This window comes from Eretmochelys imbricata, chromosome 6, assembly GCF_965152235.1.
Source record: "Eretmochelys imbricata isolate rEreImb1 chromosome 6, rEreImb1.hap1, whole genome shotgun sequence".
NCBI lineage: Eukaryota > Metazoa > Chordata > Testudines > Cheloniidae > Eretmochelys > Eretmochelys imbricata.
Window position 1 is genome coordinate 8,444,180 of NC_135577.1, and position 18,296 is coordinate 8,462,475.

Here is an 18,296-nt window from a genome sequence, read left to right on the forward strand (position 1 = left end):
CTTTTGTTGGCTGGACACAGGAGAGCGTTATGTTGAACAGGTCATTCACTGGAGGGCAATTTCCTGGGACTTGCTATGGACAAAACAGATCCATAGATTCCAAGGTGAGAGAGGACCACGGTGATCATCTACTCTGGCCTCCTGTGTATCATAGGCCAGAACATTTCACCCCGTGATTCTTTCTGACTCTTCACATCACCTGTGAGAACCCATCTACCCACCAAGCCACTGAAACCTACTTTCCATCATCATGTTTCCTTCCAGGAGCCATGGTATCAAATCAGCTCCTAGAAGCCTTTCCTTCCACACACTTGACAAGGCATTCGATAACACAGAAGCAGGATCCAAGCAGCATCGTTGTTAATGCATGAGTCAGACTAATGATCCATCCAGCCCAGCAGACTCCAATGGTCAGTGTCAGCTCTTACATAGGACGGAACCACCATGTGGATAGTTATGGAATAACGTATTCCTATCCACAGACAGTTAATGGGTGGCTTGTTCCCCAGAGGAGGTGGGTTTATGTTTATTATAAAGTTTTACCAGATTTACTTGAACTATGCGTAAATTTATCCTTATAAATGTCCATTCCCTTTTTTGGGACTCCCACTAAGTTCTTGCCCTCAAAGATACCTATGTGTCGGTGAGTTCCACAGGCTAACTCTCTCTCCAAAAAAGAAATAGCTACTTTGGTCAGTTTTAAACTCACTGCCTTTCAATTTAATTTATTCTGTCCTTTGCTCTTGCATCATTAAACAGCATTCATGGAAGTCAATTCATTATGTTAAAGTCCTCCATCATGCCCCCTCTTATTTATCTCTGGTATTTAGATGGCCCCTGTTACCATAATACATGAGCATCTCACAACCTTTACTGTATTTATCCTCACGATACCCCTAGAAGGTAGGAAATGGCTACAACGCTTCTTGTACACATGAGAAACTGAGGCACTGACATAGAATCACAGAATCATAGAATATCAGGATTGGAAGGAACCTCAGGAGGTCATCTAGTCCAACCCCCTGCTCAAAGCAGGACCAATCCCCAATTTTTGCCCCAAATGGCCCCCTCAAGGATTGAACTCACAACCCTGGGTTTAGCAGGCCAATGCTCAAACCATTGAGCATGACCAAGCTCACACAAGTCAGTGGTGGAGCAAGGAATTGAACCATTACATCCCAAGGGGCTAAGCTAATACCCTAACCTCCCTTCACCACCCCTCCAAGCTAAACCTATTTCGACTGTAAGTGCTGTGAGGCTGGGATCATCTTTTATTCTCTGTTTGTACAGCTCCCAGCACACTGGAACTGTGCCCGTAGGCACTGTCACATATAGATAATAATAATCATGATCTTTCCAATCTTTCTTCGCACATAAGTCTCAAGCCCCTGATCCTCCAGGGCTGGAGCACCCACGCGGAAAAATTAGTGGGTGCTCTGCACCCACCGGCAGCCAACCTCCCCTCACCCCCCACCCCACCTCCTCCCGCTCCTCCCCCTCTCCTGAGCAGGTTGCGTCCCCGCTCCTCCACCTATCTCCCAGCGCTTCCCACCCGGCTATCGCCAAACAGCTGTCTGTCAGTGTTAGCAAGCTCCGGGAGGGAGGGAGAGGAGTGGGAACATGGCGTGCTCAGGGGAGGAGGTGGGGAAGAGGCGGGGCCGGGGCAGGGATTTGGGGAAGGGGTTGGAATAGGGGCGAGGAAGATGCAGGGCAGGGCCTCATGGAAGGGGTGGAGTGGGGGCAGGGAGGGGGCGGAGTTGGGGCAGGGACTTTGGGAAAGGGGTTGGAATGGGGGTGAGGAAGAGGCAGGGCGGGGCCTCATGGAAGAGGTGGAGTGGGGGCAGGGCTGGGGGCAGAGGGGGTGTCGAGCACCCACAGAAAAGAGGGGAAGTTGGCGCCTATGTGACCAGAACTGAATGCAGTATCCATAGGAAGGTGTAACATTGGCACTAGAATATCTCCTTATGCATCCTGACATTTTGTTTTTCACTCTGTTGGGAAATGGGAGGAATTCCCACAGCTGTAATTTACCTCCTATATCTTGGAGTAACTGATTTAAAACATAAATCTGGAAATAACTCCTACCTCTGTTTTTGCCTGAAGCTGGGATCCAGGTCCTGATTCCTGTCCAAACAGGTCATCTTTCAAAAGTCCTGGACTCTCAGGTTTTCCTTCATTTTCTTCATTTCCTTCATTTATTTCTGGTTCTAAACTTCCAGATCCTGGTTAAAGCAAATGTTAATAAAAACAACACTAATATTAAGAATAATAAACAGGGCTGTTGATTAATCACAGTTAACTCACGTGATTAATTTTTTTAAAAAAAATCGCAGTTTCAATCACACTGTTAAACAATAGAATACCAACTGAAATGTATTACATATTTTGGGGTGTTTTTCTACATTTTCAAATATATTGATTTCAATTACAACACAGAACACAAAGTGTACAGTGCTCACTTTGGATCTTGGAGTGCATCTGGTATGTAAATATCTTGTGATGCTGGCTACAACAGTGCCATAGGAACACCTGTTCTCACTTTCAGGTGACATTGTAAACAAGAAGCAGGCAGCATTATTTCCTGTAAATGTAAACAAACTTGTTTGTCTGAGCAATTGGCTGAACAAGAAGTAGGACTGAGTGGACTTGCAGGCTCTAAAGTTTTACATTGTTTAATTTTTGAATGCTGTTATTTTTGTACATAATTCTACATTTGTAAGTTGCAATTTCATGATAAAGAGATTGCATTACAATACTTGTTTGAGGTGAACTGAAAAATACTATTATTTTATCATTTTTACAATGCAAATATTTGTAATAAAAATAAAGTGAGCACTGTTCACTTTGTATTCTGTGTTGTAATTGAAATCAATATATTTGAAAATGTAGAAAACATCCACAAATATTTAAAATGGCATTCCATTATTGTTTAATAGTACGATTAATCACATGATTAATCGTGAATACTTTTTTTAATCACATGATTAATCGTGATTAATTTTTGTAATTGCTTGACAGTCCTAAAAAAACCCAGTTTTCCCCCTCAGTTATCAGCCTCCCATTTAGTCCAGCCCCATCCCTGGCCCCTTTCTTTAGCTAATTTTGGTAAAAATTGAAAAATATCTACTTAAAAAAATTATTTCAGTTAGAGCTGGTCAGAAATTATTAATCAAAATGCTTTTCCAAGGGAAAATTTTGTCTTTATCTTAAACATTTTTGCAGAATGTGTCTATTAAAAAATTTTGTGTTGCAAAACTGAAAACTTTTCAGTTTCTGGCTGCTGAAAACTGAAACTTTTTGTTTATTTTTAAGTTTTCAACAAAATGTTTTAAAAAAATATATTTTCCTCTAAATTTTTCCCAGAAAAAAACCCTTGCTGATATTCTGATGAGCAAAACTCACAGCCACGGGCAGTGGCTGAACCCTCCATTCAGGGGGGCTAGGCCGCCAGCCTCACCCCATCTGCCTGAGGCCCCAGCCACCCCGACCCCCACCAGCCACCCTGCACCAGCGGGCCTGACCCTTGAGCTGCTCTGGCCTGCAACAGCAGGCCTGACCCCCAAGCTGGCCTGAGCTGCCCTGGCTGGCCCAAGACACCCCAGCCATGCTGGCCCCAGCTGCCCCAGCCGTGCTGGCCTGAGCCGCACCATGTCTAAGTCCACCAGAGACCACACTGCAGTGATCCCATCCCAGCTACCAGACCCCAGTCTTCTGGCTGTCCAGTTAAGGCACTAGCTGTGTCTCTGTGAGATTGTGCACACATCTTCGCTTGCTCCCAGGCGGTAATGGTTCACATCAGCTTAGGCCACGTCTACACTGGCAAGTTAAAACTCTCTAACTTGCTGGCTCAGGGGTGTGAAAAATCACACACACACCCCCCAAGCGCATCAAGTTTGAGCACTTTAAAGCGCTAGTGTGGACAGGCTCCGAGCACGGGGAGCCGCACTCCCAGCGCTCGGAGCTATTCCCCTCATGGAGGGGGGTTACCAGGAGCGACCACACTTGCACATCAAGGCGCTGCCGTAGGAGCGTTCCCACAGCAGCGCTTTCACTTCTGTAGTGTAGACTTAGTTTTAGGCTTTACCGGTGGAAGGGGCAGATTTTTGGATTCCATTTAACTTTTTAAATGAAAAACTTGTAAATAGAATTACCACAGCTGCTCAGGAAAGGGAATTTCTATTCTGGGGGAAACTGTGACATTTCAAAAAAATGTTCTGAATTGGAATGAAAAGCTGAAATGATGAAATTTCCTAAAGTATGAAAATTTCAAAATTTTTATTTTCAGGAACATTGAAATGTATTATTTCAACGGTGTCATTTTGATTCATTTTATTTTGACTTTTACATTCCATTAAACATTTACTAGCATATATACATTTTATTAAGTATCATACATGTAATACTAAATTTAATATTTAATATAAAAGTCAAAACAAAGTGAATCAAAGCAACATTATCAAAACAAATCATTATGACATTTTCTAAATGAGATGTTTCATTTTGGACAAAACTGCATGGAAACTCTTCTGTCTAAAATTTTCACCCAGCTCTAAAAAAAAAAATCACACGGGGAAATGAAATGGTTACCGCTGCTATCCGGGATTTTCCCCTCTTTCTGCTCCTCTGTCTCTGCTTCTCCAGTGGCTCGGTCTGTTCCAACCTTGCGTTCCTTGGAAAAGGAAGGTCATCAAAGCATGAATGGGGTGATTCTTTAAACATAGCAGAGGCTTGATTTAGGCCAAATGCAGCCCTTTGACAGGCATGAGGGTACCTGCATGAACAACTCCTCTGCTAACCGACGGCAGAAACAGGTTAACTGAGCAGGTTAAGAGCTGCTGGGTTATTGTGGCTAACATTTTCAAAAACAGGAGGCTAATGTTAGGCTCCTACTTCCATATTTAGGCAATTAAATAAGTGGACTCATTTTCAGATGTGCTGAGCTGGAAAATGGGAGGGCTTTTCACAGGAAGAAACAGCTATTTGTCAAAACCCTGCTAAGCCCCAAAACATTCTCAGCCCAACATCTCCAAAAACTCAAACAATTTTGGCCAAAATCTGTAAAAATTTTGGCCCCAAATTGCCAAAAAACTAAAAAAAATTGGTCAATAACTATTAAAAACTAAATAATTTTTGACCCAAATGGCCAAAAATCAAAAGATTTTAATGAAAGTGGACACTTTTCTGGAAAGTTTGGTTTAGTCAAAAATCCACATTTTTCAACAAAAAGAAAAAAGTTTGGAAAGATTTCCAACAGCATAAGCCAGCAGATCCCGCTTACTACACTGGGAGCTGCTGGGTGCCCAATGCTTCTGAAAAGTAGACCATTTAGGGCCTAATCCAAAGGTCATGGAAGTCAGTGGAAAGACTCCCCACGATTTCACTAAGACTTTGGATCAGGCTTTTATGAGATGTCTAAATATTAGAGATGGTTAGAAAATTGAAATTGTTTCTAGTGAGGACAGCCTAGAAATTTCAAAATGTCCCATGGGAAAAAAATTAACTTGTTCCAGGAAAATCAACATTTTTCAATTTGACTTTTTTAAAACAAAACATGTAGCAGCTGCCCACCTACAACGGACTCCTTAGGCTGCTGTTGATGCTTTGAGGGGCACCCAGCCCCAGGAATCCCCCACAGTCAGGAACTGCCCAGAAAGTCCCCCGCTGCAGAGTGACAAGCCTAGAAGACCTGAGAGCAGCTTCCAGGGCTGCTACACTCCACTGAACCCATAGATCCTGAAATGGCAGGCCCCCGAACACCCTGCCAGGTCAGCTGGTAGGAAAACAGGCCTGTGTTTTTCCTTCCTGTCCGCAAGGAATTTCAGTTTCAATAAATCAGCATTTTCATACAAAAAAAAATCGTTGGAAAATTTCTGAGCAGCCATAAAACTAAGCTCAGTTCCCACTGATCCTAAGGAAACGAACGCCCCACCTCAATGGCTGCTTCCGCAGAATCAGCTGGTGGCTGGAGTCCAGGTCCTGGATCCTGTTCAGCGGCAGGGGCGTCTTCTGACAGTCCTGAACTCAGAGGGTTTGGTTCATTTGTATCTAGCTCTAAAGATTTAGCTCCTGGTACTAAAAAAGTCAAAAACAGAAAAACAGCATCTGTTCACTGAGTGTGAGGGCAAATTCCCAGTGTTCACTTAAATGACCGTCTTAGAGTCTCCAGCACCGGAAAAGTCTTTCCCCTGTTTTACCCCACTGCTGAGTAAAATGGGGAAATATACAGTTGTCAGTATGTTAACTCTTCACAGTGTGGCCAGTGTCTTTGTATGTATCTGTGCAGCACCCAGCACAACGGGACCCAAATCTCAATCACTGTTTGTTGGTGCAGCCTGCCAGGGCCCCGATCTCAGTGGACGTGAACCTGTGCAGCACCCAGCAAGACGGGGCCGTGATCTCAGTCACTGTGTGTCCGTGTAACGCCGGCACAGTGGGGCCCCTATATCACTTAATGTGCGGAGCAGATGTTCTGGAAGATGTTCAAACATGTAGGAATCTTTTTGCAGTGGTTTCTTTTCACCTTTTCTAAATATTTTTAATGAGGTTTTGGAAAATATGATATTAACAGCTCTTGGTATAAAGCATCGACAACACAGCAAGTCCAACAGAAAGAAATATGATCACAACACACTCGGGGGCTCAGCTTTGCATCAGAGTCTTAACTTGATAAGTCTATCAAATCGAGCTGCTCTAAAAAAAACAGTGAATATGTTAATATTAAAATTGGACAGCTAAAGAAATATCCCCCCAACCCCGCACTGTGGCATGCATTCCATCAGCCAGTGACAGCAATCCTGCTAGAAAACACCCGTCCCTACTGTATGCTACAGATAACCACTCTGCAGGGCTAACTGTCCACGCCTTGCAAAGTGAGGAAGATCAGCATTGTTCACTTGCTTTCCCTGCTGGTAGCGTTGGCACACGTGTGAATGAAAACACCAGGCACAAGTATAACCCGCTGCTGAGTGGACTATAGGTCCCCCTTTCACGTGCCGATCCACGGGGAGTGTGAGTTGCCACAGCCCACAGTTGCAGTGAGAGAGCAGTCTTTTTAGCTCAAACTGTAGCAGCTTGTGCTGTTAATGCGGGAGGTCCCTGGTTCAATCCCCAGAGTATCATCCCAGAAAGAGGCCATCACACAAGAATAAAAAACTGGCTGGCTTAAGGATTTGCCTGTACGACGGGGGCTATAGCAGGATAGTGACGGTGCTGTTGCTATGCTGGCATAACCCCATGGTATACAGGCAGCCTGCAGAGACAGAAGGGGTTTTTCCATGCCTATAGATAAACCACCTCTCTGAGCAATGGTGGCTCAGCAGAAGCATTCTTCCATCATCCTAGCTGCATCTACACCAGGGATTAGGTTGGCATAGCTACGGTGCTCAGAAGCTATGCGTGTCATGTCCCTTTTTAGTGCCTTAACCACTTAAGGGGAGGTTTTCATAGGTGCAAATTGCAGGTAGGCACCTAACATCCATGTCTTTGAAAATCTAGCTGACAAAGGATAAAAGTCTACTATTGTTGCCAGCTAACAGAGTTGCTCCTTCAGCTTAATGGTACAAGCCTGCGCTGTGGAGGTGAATATCTTTGGGTTTCTCTCTACACCGGAAAATCAAATCCTGTGAATCTATTTGTAAAAGACTTAAGATTAGAATGGATCAAAAAAAATTAGGTGGAAATGTTTTGTCAAAAATGAAATTTTTCACAAGAAAATGAAAATTTTCAATTTTCTTGCAGAAAATGTCACAATATTTTTTTTTCATTTTGAATTGACAGTTTATTTAATTTCAGCATCAAAATGGTATGTTATTTGAGATTTTGGAAACTGAAAAATTTTGATTTGGGGATCTTCTGGCGTTTTCCCTCCCTTTTACTTTCACAGGAAGAGGAAAGTTTTAAGAGTGAGAGGCAGTGTGTGGAGAAGGAATCCACTTCTTTTCTTTTCTTTCCAGCTAATAAATAACTAAAAAGAGTAAGAAACGGTTTTGGAGGGGAAGACTTTTCACACTTTTTTTAAACTGAAAAGGAGTGAATTTTTTTTTAGAGAGAAAATAATGAGATTTTACAACATAACAAGGCTGGGCGGGGTCTTTCTATTCAATACGTATTTGGACTTTCCCGGGTTTCCTGGTGGAAGAACTCCCCATTCTATAAATCAAATGAGTGGCTGACAAGGAATGTTCAACCCACCAGTAACACATGTAAAGCTTTATGTTACCTTCTGTCAGACGCTGCGACCCATTTGTGCCCTTCAGAGGCTGCTGACATTCCGGACAGAGTGTTCCTCCTTCCAGACATTTGCCGTCGCATTCTGCACATTTCATTTTTATGGCTTATCCTAGAAAGTTAACCTTAACCAAAGAGCTGTATCAGCAGGGATTCATGAGACAAACACCAAAAGATCATGAGATTGGCTTTAAAAATCATGAGGCTTTTAAAAAATAATATGTCAGGGTCTTTTTTCCTTTGCCTCCTGGTTTTTGAGCCTTTTGGGGATCATGTTTTGTAGCTTTTCTCCCCAGTGACGAGAGATAGAATCTGGCTTTGTTTTGAAAGGAAAGCTGAGAGTCTTACATAACTACCTGACTCCAGGAGCTGAGGATTTTATAAAAGCACCAACTATCACAAAACAATAAAATTATGAGAGCAGCCAACATGGTATTAGTTACAAACCTAAAAACCTAGTGCCTCCCCCTTACTTTTCAGGTAAGAGAAGTAGAGTGATGTAGGTAGGGGTTTTTTAACATTGTAATTAATTCTGAATCTCTGATTTCATCGGCCTTAATTCTCTCAACAATTGATCCCAGCTTTTCATTTTAAGATTTGAATTTCAAGGCATAAGCTATCCAGGAAGAAGCTGTTCATGTGAAGATCCCTGGAAGTGACAGAGCTGTGTCAAAAGTATCATATGTGAAAACAAACCTAACAAATTCAGCTCAGCTTGCACAATAAAGGGCATAAAATGAAGAGGTAAAACCAAAAATGCATTCTCTCTCTCCCTTCTCTTTCATCCTTCTACCAACACAACAGCTTTAGCAAAAAATGATATTTGTCAAATATAATCAGCAGCATCAAGACAAATGGAATTGGGTGACACTGATAAATCATGTGCAGTAGACAAGCAAATAATAATTTCCACTAAACGCAAAACTGTTCTCCTCATGAAAAGGACAGTGGAAGATGGGCTGTAATTTGGGACTATCAGCTGCTAATATTTTACTTTCTTTTTCATGCAGTTAATACTCCTAATGCATTATGCACAATGGACATAGGCCCTGGTCAGGCAAACACATATACACAATTTACAAGCTCAACATTGCATTGAATTTGTCGACGTTATTAACCCCTAGCAGATGGGAACAGAGATGTTATTCTCCTTTCCCCACCCCAACCCCTTACCCCTCCCCTCCTGTTCCTTTATCTTTCTGGTCTCTGGCCTTGCTTTTTTAAAAAAAACCTTTACTTGTTCGCACTCTTTTCTATGTGGTTTTGTACCTAACACTGATTGGATCACTGAGTAGCAGGAGTAAACTTATAGTCAGCTAAAGGAAATCATATAATTTCATATACCACCCACTATCTGTGTCAGTGTAGCACCTAGCACCATGGGGCCCCATCTTTGGTTGGCATTTCTGATTAGTATACCTAGCAAGTCCATCTGTGACACAGAACAGGTGGTGCTGACATATAATGGATCTGTATATGTTTATCATTCGGTCTGGCAGAATTTTTTGTATATAATTCTGACAGATAATACTGATGTTTATTTTTACGCATTTATTCTTTTTATTTATTTAAGTTTGCACTGAAAATGCATGTACAAAATTATGTTTTTAAGCAATTTTTAAAGATTTTTAATCTATTTAAGTTTTCACATTTGTGGGAAGTAGTAAGGGATCAGCAAAGTGGGGGTCAGACAATAATTATTTAATGACGCAGATGTTGTTATTCAAAAAGTTAAAGCTTTATCACCATTTAAACACAAATTGTCAGTCTCACATATCAAAATATACCAGGTAAATAGCATTAAATCAAACTCCTGGGCCCCAGTCCAGTGCTCTATCCTCATTTTGCACTGGTGTTAATGATGGCACAAGGTGAAGGGCAGGGAGGTTTGCCCCAAATTGCACACAACACATCACAGCGATGTGATATTAGTACAGCAATTAGATCTGATTCTGCTCTCAGTGAACTCGGGATAAATCCTGAGTCATCCACTGACTGCAGGGGGATTGGAGCCAGATTCTGATCTCAGCTCCCCTGGAGTCAATCTGGAGTCAGCCACAGACTGCCATGGGGTCAGGGTAAATTGTGATCTCAGTGACACCAGTATTATAAATCTAGGGTGACTCTGGAGAAGTTAATGTCATTATCCGAGTTTTTAAAGGATGTAAATAAGGAAGCACATCTATGTTAAAGGCATATATCAGAATTTATACCATAATCCCTGTGAATCAGAATTTATAAGAGAACTTTCTATAAATGGTCAATCATCCATTTTAGTCAACAATGCCATTTCACCAAGAGCAGGAAATGTCATTCTAATTTCAACATAATACGGCTCATACAGAGGAAAGATCCGTCTATTTGTTTGCCCTTAATTTAAAGGTTTGTTATAAATTTCAGAAGCACAGGGAAATCCTGCGGTCTCTCCTCAGGCATCAGTCCCATCACAAACCAACTGAGGAAATCATGCAAGATTTAGCAGTTTAAAAAGTCTTAACACGCATTTACCCTACCTTGTAGCAGACTCCCTGGCCATAAAGATGCCTGCTGGTGCATGTTATCTTCACCAGGAAATACATCTGTTTCATGTCTGCCTATATATACTGTATTTGAATTGGCTTCCCAAAACACGTGATTTCTTTGTTCTCTTTCTATTTCTTGTAAGAGCTATGTAAGTAACTATTCATTTTGAAAGTGAAAGTAATTCAGTAACATTTGTAGTCTGCAACAGCAATAGGCCCATATGCAGGGTTTTCAGTTACTTCTGCCTTCAAGATGAAACTGTAGCTCAGGCTGCTGAAGTCAGTTTGGTTACAGTGTAACCAATAAAACTGGAAATCCTAAGAAACAGGGTTGTCAGTGTCACCAACCATTCAAAAAAGTGTCCTTTAGATCTTCTGGCACCTTAGAGACTAACCAATTTATTTGAGCATAAGCTTTCGTGAGCTACAGCTCACTTCATCGGATGCACTGGATGCTCACGAAAGCTTATGCTCAAATAAATTGGTTAGTCTCTAAGGTGCCACAAGTACTCCTTTTCTTTTTGCGAATACAGACTAACACGGCTGCTACTCTGAAACCTGTCCTTTAGATCTGTTATTGTCCAGCCTTAGCGAAGCAGGGTGGAATTTCATCTCACTTCCTGACTACATTTGTGCAAAATGTTTGCACAGAAAGATTTTTCCACTGAAAAAAAGCAGATTCAGGACCACCAAAAATTTTGCAGATTTGTGTTGAATTGTTTCAGTTGGTAAAAAAAGAAAAGAAAAACGAAAGTGATTTGTTTCAATATGTTCAAAATGAAATGGTTCCACTTTTTTTATATAAAGCAGCTTTTTGTTATAAAACTTAATGACATTTTATTTTTAGAAAGATAAAAATGTTTATAAAAACTCAGAGCTGAAATGAAACATTTGGATTTAGGTTAAACAAAGTTTCATTCAATGCAAACGGAATTATTTATTTTACTTTTTGGTTTACTGAAAATTTTGTGGGTTTTTTTTTTTATTTCAAGTTGACCTGAAGGTGTGTGTTGGGGATGGCCAGCAAACCAAAAATTAAATATTCACCCAGCTCTATTCCAGCCTTTCTTACCAGGGGCTGTTACTGAGCTTTGTGTCACTTTCCTACCGGTTTCATATCAGACCTACTATAGTATTAAACTAAATCAATGTACAGTGGCCAGGCAACTCTTTCCCCATGTCAGCCTCAGCGTTTCTTCTTCTGGCAGCAGGAAGGTACTGGAGTACAGCAGGGAGTAAATCCATCCTACTCCAGAGCTTTTTAATTCTTACCTTTGGTATATTTACGATGTTTACGAGACAAACCTCAGGGTAGACCCATGTCGGTTTTTTTACACCCCTGAGCGAGAAAGTTTCAGCACTGTAAAGTGGAGACAAGGCCTAATAATTTTATTAAGATGACGTTGAAGTAAAAAGAAAACGGTACAGAGTTTAAGTATAGAAGTTTCTGGTTATCAGGGAATAAGGTACAGATTATCAAGGGGTGCAAAATTCGGTTTAGGAACGGGTGGTGTAAGGAATACATAGAATCATAGAATCATAGAATATCAGGGTTGGAAGGGACCCCTCAAGGTCATCTAGTCCAACCCCCTGCTCGAAGCAGGACCAATTCCCAGTTAAATCATCCCAGCCAGGGCTTTGTCAAGCCTGACCTTAAAAACCTCTAAGGAAGGAGATTCTACCACCTCCCTAGGTAACGCATTCCAGTGTTTCACCACCCTCTTAGTGAAAAAGTTTTTCCTAATATCCAATCTAAACCTCCCCCACTGCAACTTGAGACCATTACTCCTCGTTCTGTCATCTGCTACCATTGAGAACAGTCTAGAGCCATCCTCTTTGGAACCCCCTTTCAGGTAGTTGAAAGCAGCTATCAAATCCCCCCTCATTCTTCTCTTCTGCAGGCTAAACAATCCCAGCTCCCTCAGCCTCTCCTCATAAGTCATGTGTTCTAGACCCCTAATCATTTTTGTTGCCCTTCGCTGGACTCTCTCCAATTTATCCACATCCTTCTTGTAGTGTGGGGCCCAAAACTGGACACAGTACTCCAGATGAGGCCTCACCAATGTCGAATAGAGGGGAACGATCACGCCCCTCGATCTGCTCGCTATGCCCCTACTTATACATCCCAAAATGCCATTGGCCTTCTTGGCAACAAGGGCACACTGCTGACTCATATCCAGCTTCTCGTCCACTGTCACCCCTAGGTCCTTTTCCGCAGAACTGCTGCCTAGCCATTCGGTCCCTAGTCTGTAGCGGTGCATTGGATTCTTCCATCCTAAGTGCAGGACCCTGCACTTATCCTTATTGAACCTCATCAGATTTCTTTTGGCCCAATCCTCCAATTTGTCTAGATCCTTCTGTATCCTATCCCTCCCCTCCAGCGTATCTACCACTCCTCCCAGTTTAGTATCATCCGCAAATTTGCTGAGAGTGCAATCCACACCATCCTCCAGATCATTTATGAAGATATTGAACAAAACTGGCCCCAGGACCGACCCTTGGGGCACTCCGCTTGATACCGGCTGCCAACTAGACATGGAGCCATTGATCACTACCCGTTGAGCCCGACAATCTAGCCGGCTTTCTACCCACCTTATAGTGCATTCATCCAGCCCATACTTCCTTAACTTGCTGACAAGAATACATAATCTGAAATCTCTCCGATTGGGGTTAAAGTCTAACAGGTCAAAGTACAGACATTGAGATATGGGGATATGTTGTTCATATAATGGCTATGTTCAGGTGTGGAGTATAATGAGTGGATACGATGATGAGGATGGATTTACCCTCATTTGGTGGGATTTAATGTTCAGTGAGTTTATGGTTCCAGTTCATATGGTCCAATGGAAAAAGTCTCTCAGTCCCTTTCCCATAGTGGATGCACGAGGTCGTACCGGCTCACACCTCCTGGTACTGTCAGTGGCCGGTGATGTGTTCGATGTAGATGTCCCTGGACCATCGGATGGTGTCCGAGACCATGAGGCGCCGCATGAGCCGTGCGTAGCGTCGACCAATCCCACAGGTGTGCAGCACCCGCTCGTTGCAGGGGTCCCAAGCGCCCAAGGCTCCGACAGTCAGGGCGTCCATCTGCACCTCGTAGCCCTTCGCTCTCAGGGTGTCAGCCAGAGGGGCGTATATTTCCAGCTTACGAGCTCAGGCTTCGCGGAAAGCCGGGGTCCTGTTCTCAGAGGAGACCGTGACATTGACGAGGATGATCTTTTTCTGGGCCTCGTCAGTGACAACCACGTCGGGTCGCAGCGGGCTGTCAGTACCAGGGATGGCGCAGTCCACAGCGACCTCCCCCAGGCGCGGTGCGATGGCTTTCCCCAGGCGGTTCTGGACGGCGTTTGGCGCAGCTGCCAGGCTCTGGAGTGGGGCTTGTAGCCGCACAGGACGTGGGGCAGGGTCTCGTTGGAGGAGCCGCACTTCCTGCAACGCTTGTCTCGGTTCCCGTGGTGGACGGCTCCATTGAGCGGGACACAGTTGAGCCGGGCGCGGTGGATGAACCGCCAGTTGGCGAAGCGAGTGAAGCCGCCCCCGACGAGGAAGTGGTTGCTGGCATCCCACTTGCTGGTCAGTTCGAAGGCTTTTCCCTGGTCCAGTTTACACTTCAGAGTTTTCATGTACAGTGAGTGGATGGCCGCCTTCAGGGTCCTCTCCAGCAGGCCCCTGGCACTCAGGGTGATGATGGTGTTGTCGTCGGACCTGATCTGCGGCACCAGGACTCCCAGCTCCTGGCGCTCCTCGCACCACTCCCAGCGGCAGCCGATGCGCTTCCCCAGGCGACACGTGGCATTGCGAGTGCGGGACCACAGTGAAGCGATATCACGCCCGTCCCCTCCGAATTCGCCATCCAGGGAACCGCCCAGGAAGCTGGCGGTGTCTTGATTGGAGGGGGCTCTGCCGATCCACTTTGTTGCGTCATGAAGGGCGTTTGCCACATCATGAAGGGCGTTTGCTGCGATGTTCCTTACCATGGCGTCGGGACACGTCAGCAGGCGGAAGGCAGGGGTGATCACCACGATATCACACAGGTCACCCATGCGGGGGACATTGGCACCGCCATGCCTGTGGGCAATGTAGACCAGCTCGTTGCTGGCTCTCTGGGGAAGGAACAGCCACTTCTTCACCAGCTGCTGGACGATCTTGTCTGCCTTGTTAAGGGGTATCTTTGCCATGGCGGATCCCCTTAGGACGAACAAGATACGGGGGATCAGGAAGGTGTTCAGGGCGTTTATCTTCTGCCACGGTGCTAGCAGGGAGACATCGATCTTGGCGGCATCCTGCGAGACCTCCTGGATGGTGTCCTCAGGTGTCTGCCGGACACGGAAACCCGTTGGCGTGCCAAGGTGCTAGTACACCTGCCCCTCTGCCAGGGGGACGACGGGCTCGCCCTGGATCCGGAACCCTGTCGTCTGCATCGAGTCCCTTTTGCTGCCGTCGATGTGGAGGGTTGCACACTTCTTTGCACTGAAGCGGAGCCCCATCCAGTTGGCAGCTCGACTGGTGGCATCTAGCATACGTTGGAGGTTCTCTGGGTCGTCCGCGGTCAGGACCAGCTCATCTGCGTAAGCCAGGACGCTCACCCTCTCACCGTGGAGGTTGAAGCCATCTGTGCCATTGGAGATCGCTCGCAGCAACGGCTCCATGGCGAGGTTAAAGATGATGGGGCTGAGAGGACAGCCCTGTTTAACTCCGCTCCGGATCGGGATCTCGGCGGTCTCCCCTTCGACCGAGCGAATGGTGGTGCTGCCTCCCTCGTACACCTCTCGGATCACATAAAGAAAGTTCTCTGGCATCCCAAACTCCTGGAGCGTGGCAAAGATGTGATGGTGGGGCATGGACCCAAAGGCGTTAGTCAGGTCGAGCCACACTACCATGCACTGCCTCCGCGCCCTTTTGGCCATTTCGATGGTGGTTTGGAGGACAAGGTTGTGTTCATAGCAGCCCTCGCAGGACATGAAGCCTTTCTGGATGGAGCTGATGGCTCCCCCACTCACCGACCACTCACACCGATCCTTGACGCCAGGCAGCTGGCATAGAGCTTGTACATCGTGGAGCAGAGGGAGATGGGCCTCCAGTTGCTGGGGTCATCCCGCTCTCCCTTCCTGTACACCAGGACTGTCATGGCCTTCTTACAGGAGCTGGGAGTCCAGCAGAATCGCTTGCACTGGTTGAAGAGTGTGGTGAGGACCAGGCAGCCGGGATCTTGCTTTTTCAGGAGGCCGTAGGGGACGCCGTCTTTCCCAGGAGCTGTGTTTTTTGTTTTTGAGAGTCTGGCCATCGCTTCCTTGGGCGTATAGTCAGTTTCCACCTGCTTCGTCGACACGGGGCAGGGGGAGGAGACACTCTGGGCGCTGCGCGTCATTCCGGGCTATGCGGTCGAATACATCCTTGACGTAGCTGTAGAGACGCTCAGATGGGATCGTGCAGTAGGGCGAGGGCCCGTCGAGGATCTCCCTCATGGCCTTGGAGCGGTTTGCCCAGCTTTTGGATCCTTGAAGCCGCTGCTGGATCGTAGCGGTGGCTGGCTTCTCTACTTCTGGCTCCCCTGGTGGTGGTGTTGTGGTCAGGAGCAGGCTTTCTGTGGGCAGGCGGGGCATTCTCCTGGTTCAAACTTCTCCTGGGAGCGGTTTCCGCAGACAGTTCTTGGGTGAGCCTGTCTATGAGGAGGTCGAAGTCGTCAAAGGAAGCTGCCGCTTGTAGCTCCTCGGTCCAGGCAGTCTGCCACGGAGTGGCAGCCCTCACCATCGGCTGCTGGCCCTCGTGGTCCTCGACCTCGTCTAGTGCAGGCTCAAAGCCTGTGGGGTCGGCCTGCCGTCTATCTCGTGGGTCAGGATTCCCTTCGATTGGGCGCTAGGGCGGGATCTCCGGCGGGATGCTGGCGTTGCTAGTGGTCAGAGAGACGCAGTCTGGCTCGGGGGTTGCTGGGACACCGCTGATCCTTCTAGGAGTGGCTGCTGTCTGGGCGGTTGCTGCTGGAGAGTGAGATCTCCCGTAGGCCGTGTCCCGCAGAATGGACTCAGGGGCCGTGCTGGGCCGTCTGGCGATGAGGGCCCGGTGCTTTGCTGTGGCTGCGGGGCTGGTTCCTCCAGCAACGTCTGGAGTTTGTAGGGCGATCTGGGGCGTGGCGCTGGCTCCTCTGGCTGCTGGAGCTCGTAGGGTGGTCTGAGGTGTGCTCTGGCTCCTCCGGCGGTTGGAGTTTGCAGGGCGGCCCAAGGGTGACGCTGGTTCTTCCGGCGACAGGATCTCGAACAGCTATGCACGGTGGGGCGCTGATCCTTCTGGGGACGGGGACGTGCTGGGCAGGGAGCAAGGTAGCACTGAGTCGTCTCAGTATGGAGATTTGATTGGCGACATGAGAGGGTGAGACGGGCCTCCTGCTGGCGAGGACCTGGGTGGTGTTCCCTGAGGCAGCAGGTACCTTCTCGATCACAGCATCCCGTTGCGCTGGCCTGGCGACGGGGGCAGGCTTCTTGACGGCAGCTTGCAAGGTCGCTTTTCTTGGTTGAGACCCAGGAGCAGCAGGCCGGCGTGCAGCAGGAGGGATGGGAGCCGGGGCAGGAGACTGTGTTGTTCCCTTGAGGCGTTTCCTGCAGGCGACTTGGTGCGTCTTGCATTGCTTCTGCGTCTCGAAGGGCAGGCTGCAGAGGGCACAGCTGAAGGCGACCCGCTTGCTGTGGCATCTCTTCAGGTGCCTGGTGACGCCACCGAGGAGGTGGAAGCTTCGGGACGGAGAGCAGATGGGGCAGATGAGCACGTCCGCAGCGAGGGGGTACTGCAGGTAGACGGTGTCCTCGTTGCCTTGCAGCGGGGGGGTTCCAGCAGCATCAGCGGTATCACTGGCCGGTTTATCCTGGTGTGGGCGGGTGGGGTCGAGAGGTCCGGCTGGGCGGGCGTCCAGCAAGGTCCTGGGGTCCCTCTGGGTGGTTTCTGAGGCTGGGCAGGCATCCGGCGAGGCGCTGGTGACCCTCTGGGTGGTCTCTGGAGAGATGCTGGCCCCGTCTATGGAGATTCCTCTCTTGATGGTGTGTAGAGCAGCGAGAGCATCACCAGCGTCAGGGACATGGGCAGCTGCGGGGGTGGGAGGTGCTGGCTTTTTGTCGCCAGCCCTTCCCCTGTCAACTCAGTGTTTACTGAGAGAGGAGAACAGCTCTTTGCAGAGGACCTTTCTCTCTACTTCTCCAAACCTTGCAGCCGTCACTTCTCATCCCTCTTCCTCCTTCTCTCGTTGGAAGAGGGGGTTTTTAGCGGTCACCAGGGCCCCTTAATTGGACTTAGGAGTCTCTGATTAGCCCGAGGTAACCTCTTTTCAGTTCCTAGGGAAAAGGGCCTTCACCATTCTAGGACTGGTAGACCTCCCTTCACCAGCTCTGAATCTGTCACCTATCTGCACCTCCTTCCCGCACAATACTATGAGGTTGGGATCTGTGAGAAACAGTTTATCCTCCCAGCATTGCTGGGCCTGACTCCTGCCCTGTGCAGCACTTTGCAGTAAAAGGGTTGTAGCAACAGGAACTATCTTGTTACTCTTGCATTTTTTTTCTT

At 46.8% G+C, this 18,296-nt stretch overlaps 1 protein-coding gene across 1 annotated transcript in view; it reads right to left on the reverse strand.

The window, feature by feature from the left end:
* Positions 1-10,789, reverse strand: part of LOC144267066 (E3 ubiquitin-protein ligase rnf213-alpha-like) — a 174,163-nt gene extending 163,374 nt beyond the window's left edge. The window contains exons 1-5 of the mRNA XM_077820731.1: positions 10,740-10,789; positions 8,219-8,351; positions 5,930-6,072; positions 4,588-4,669; positions 2,086-2,222 (exon numbers count right to left, since the gene is read on the reverse strand). Of these exons, the coding sequence (XP_077676857.1) occupies positions 2,086-2,222; positions 4,588-4,669; positions 5,930-6,072; positions 8,219-8,324 (468 nt within the window). The 5' untranslated portion in view covers positions 8,325-8,351; positions 10,740-10,789. The remainder of the gene's footprint in view (positions 1-2,085; positions 2,223-4,587; positions 4,670-5,929; positions 6,073-8,218; positions 8,352-10,739) is intronic.
* Positions 10,790-18,296: the final 7,507 nt, after the last annotated feature.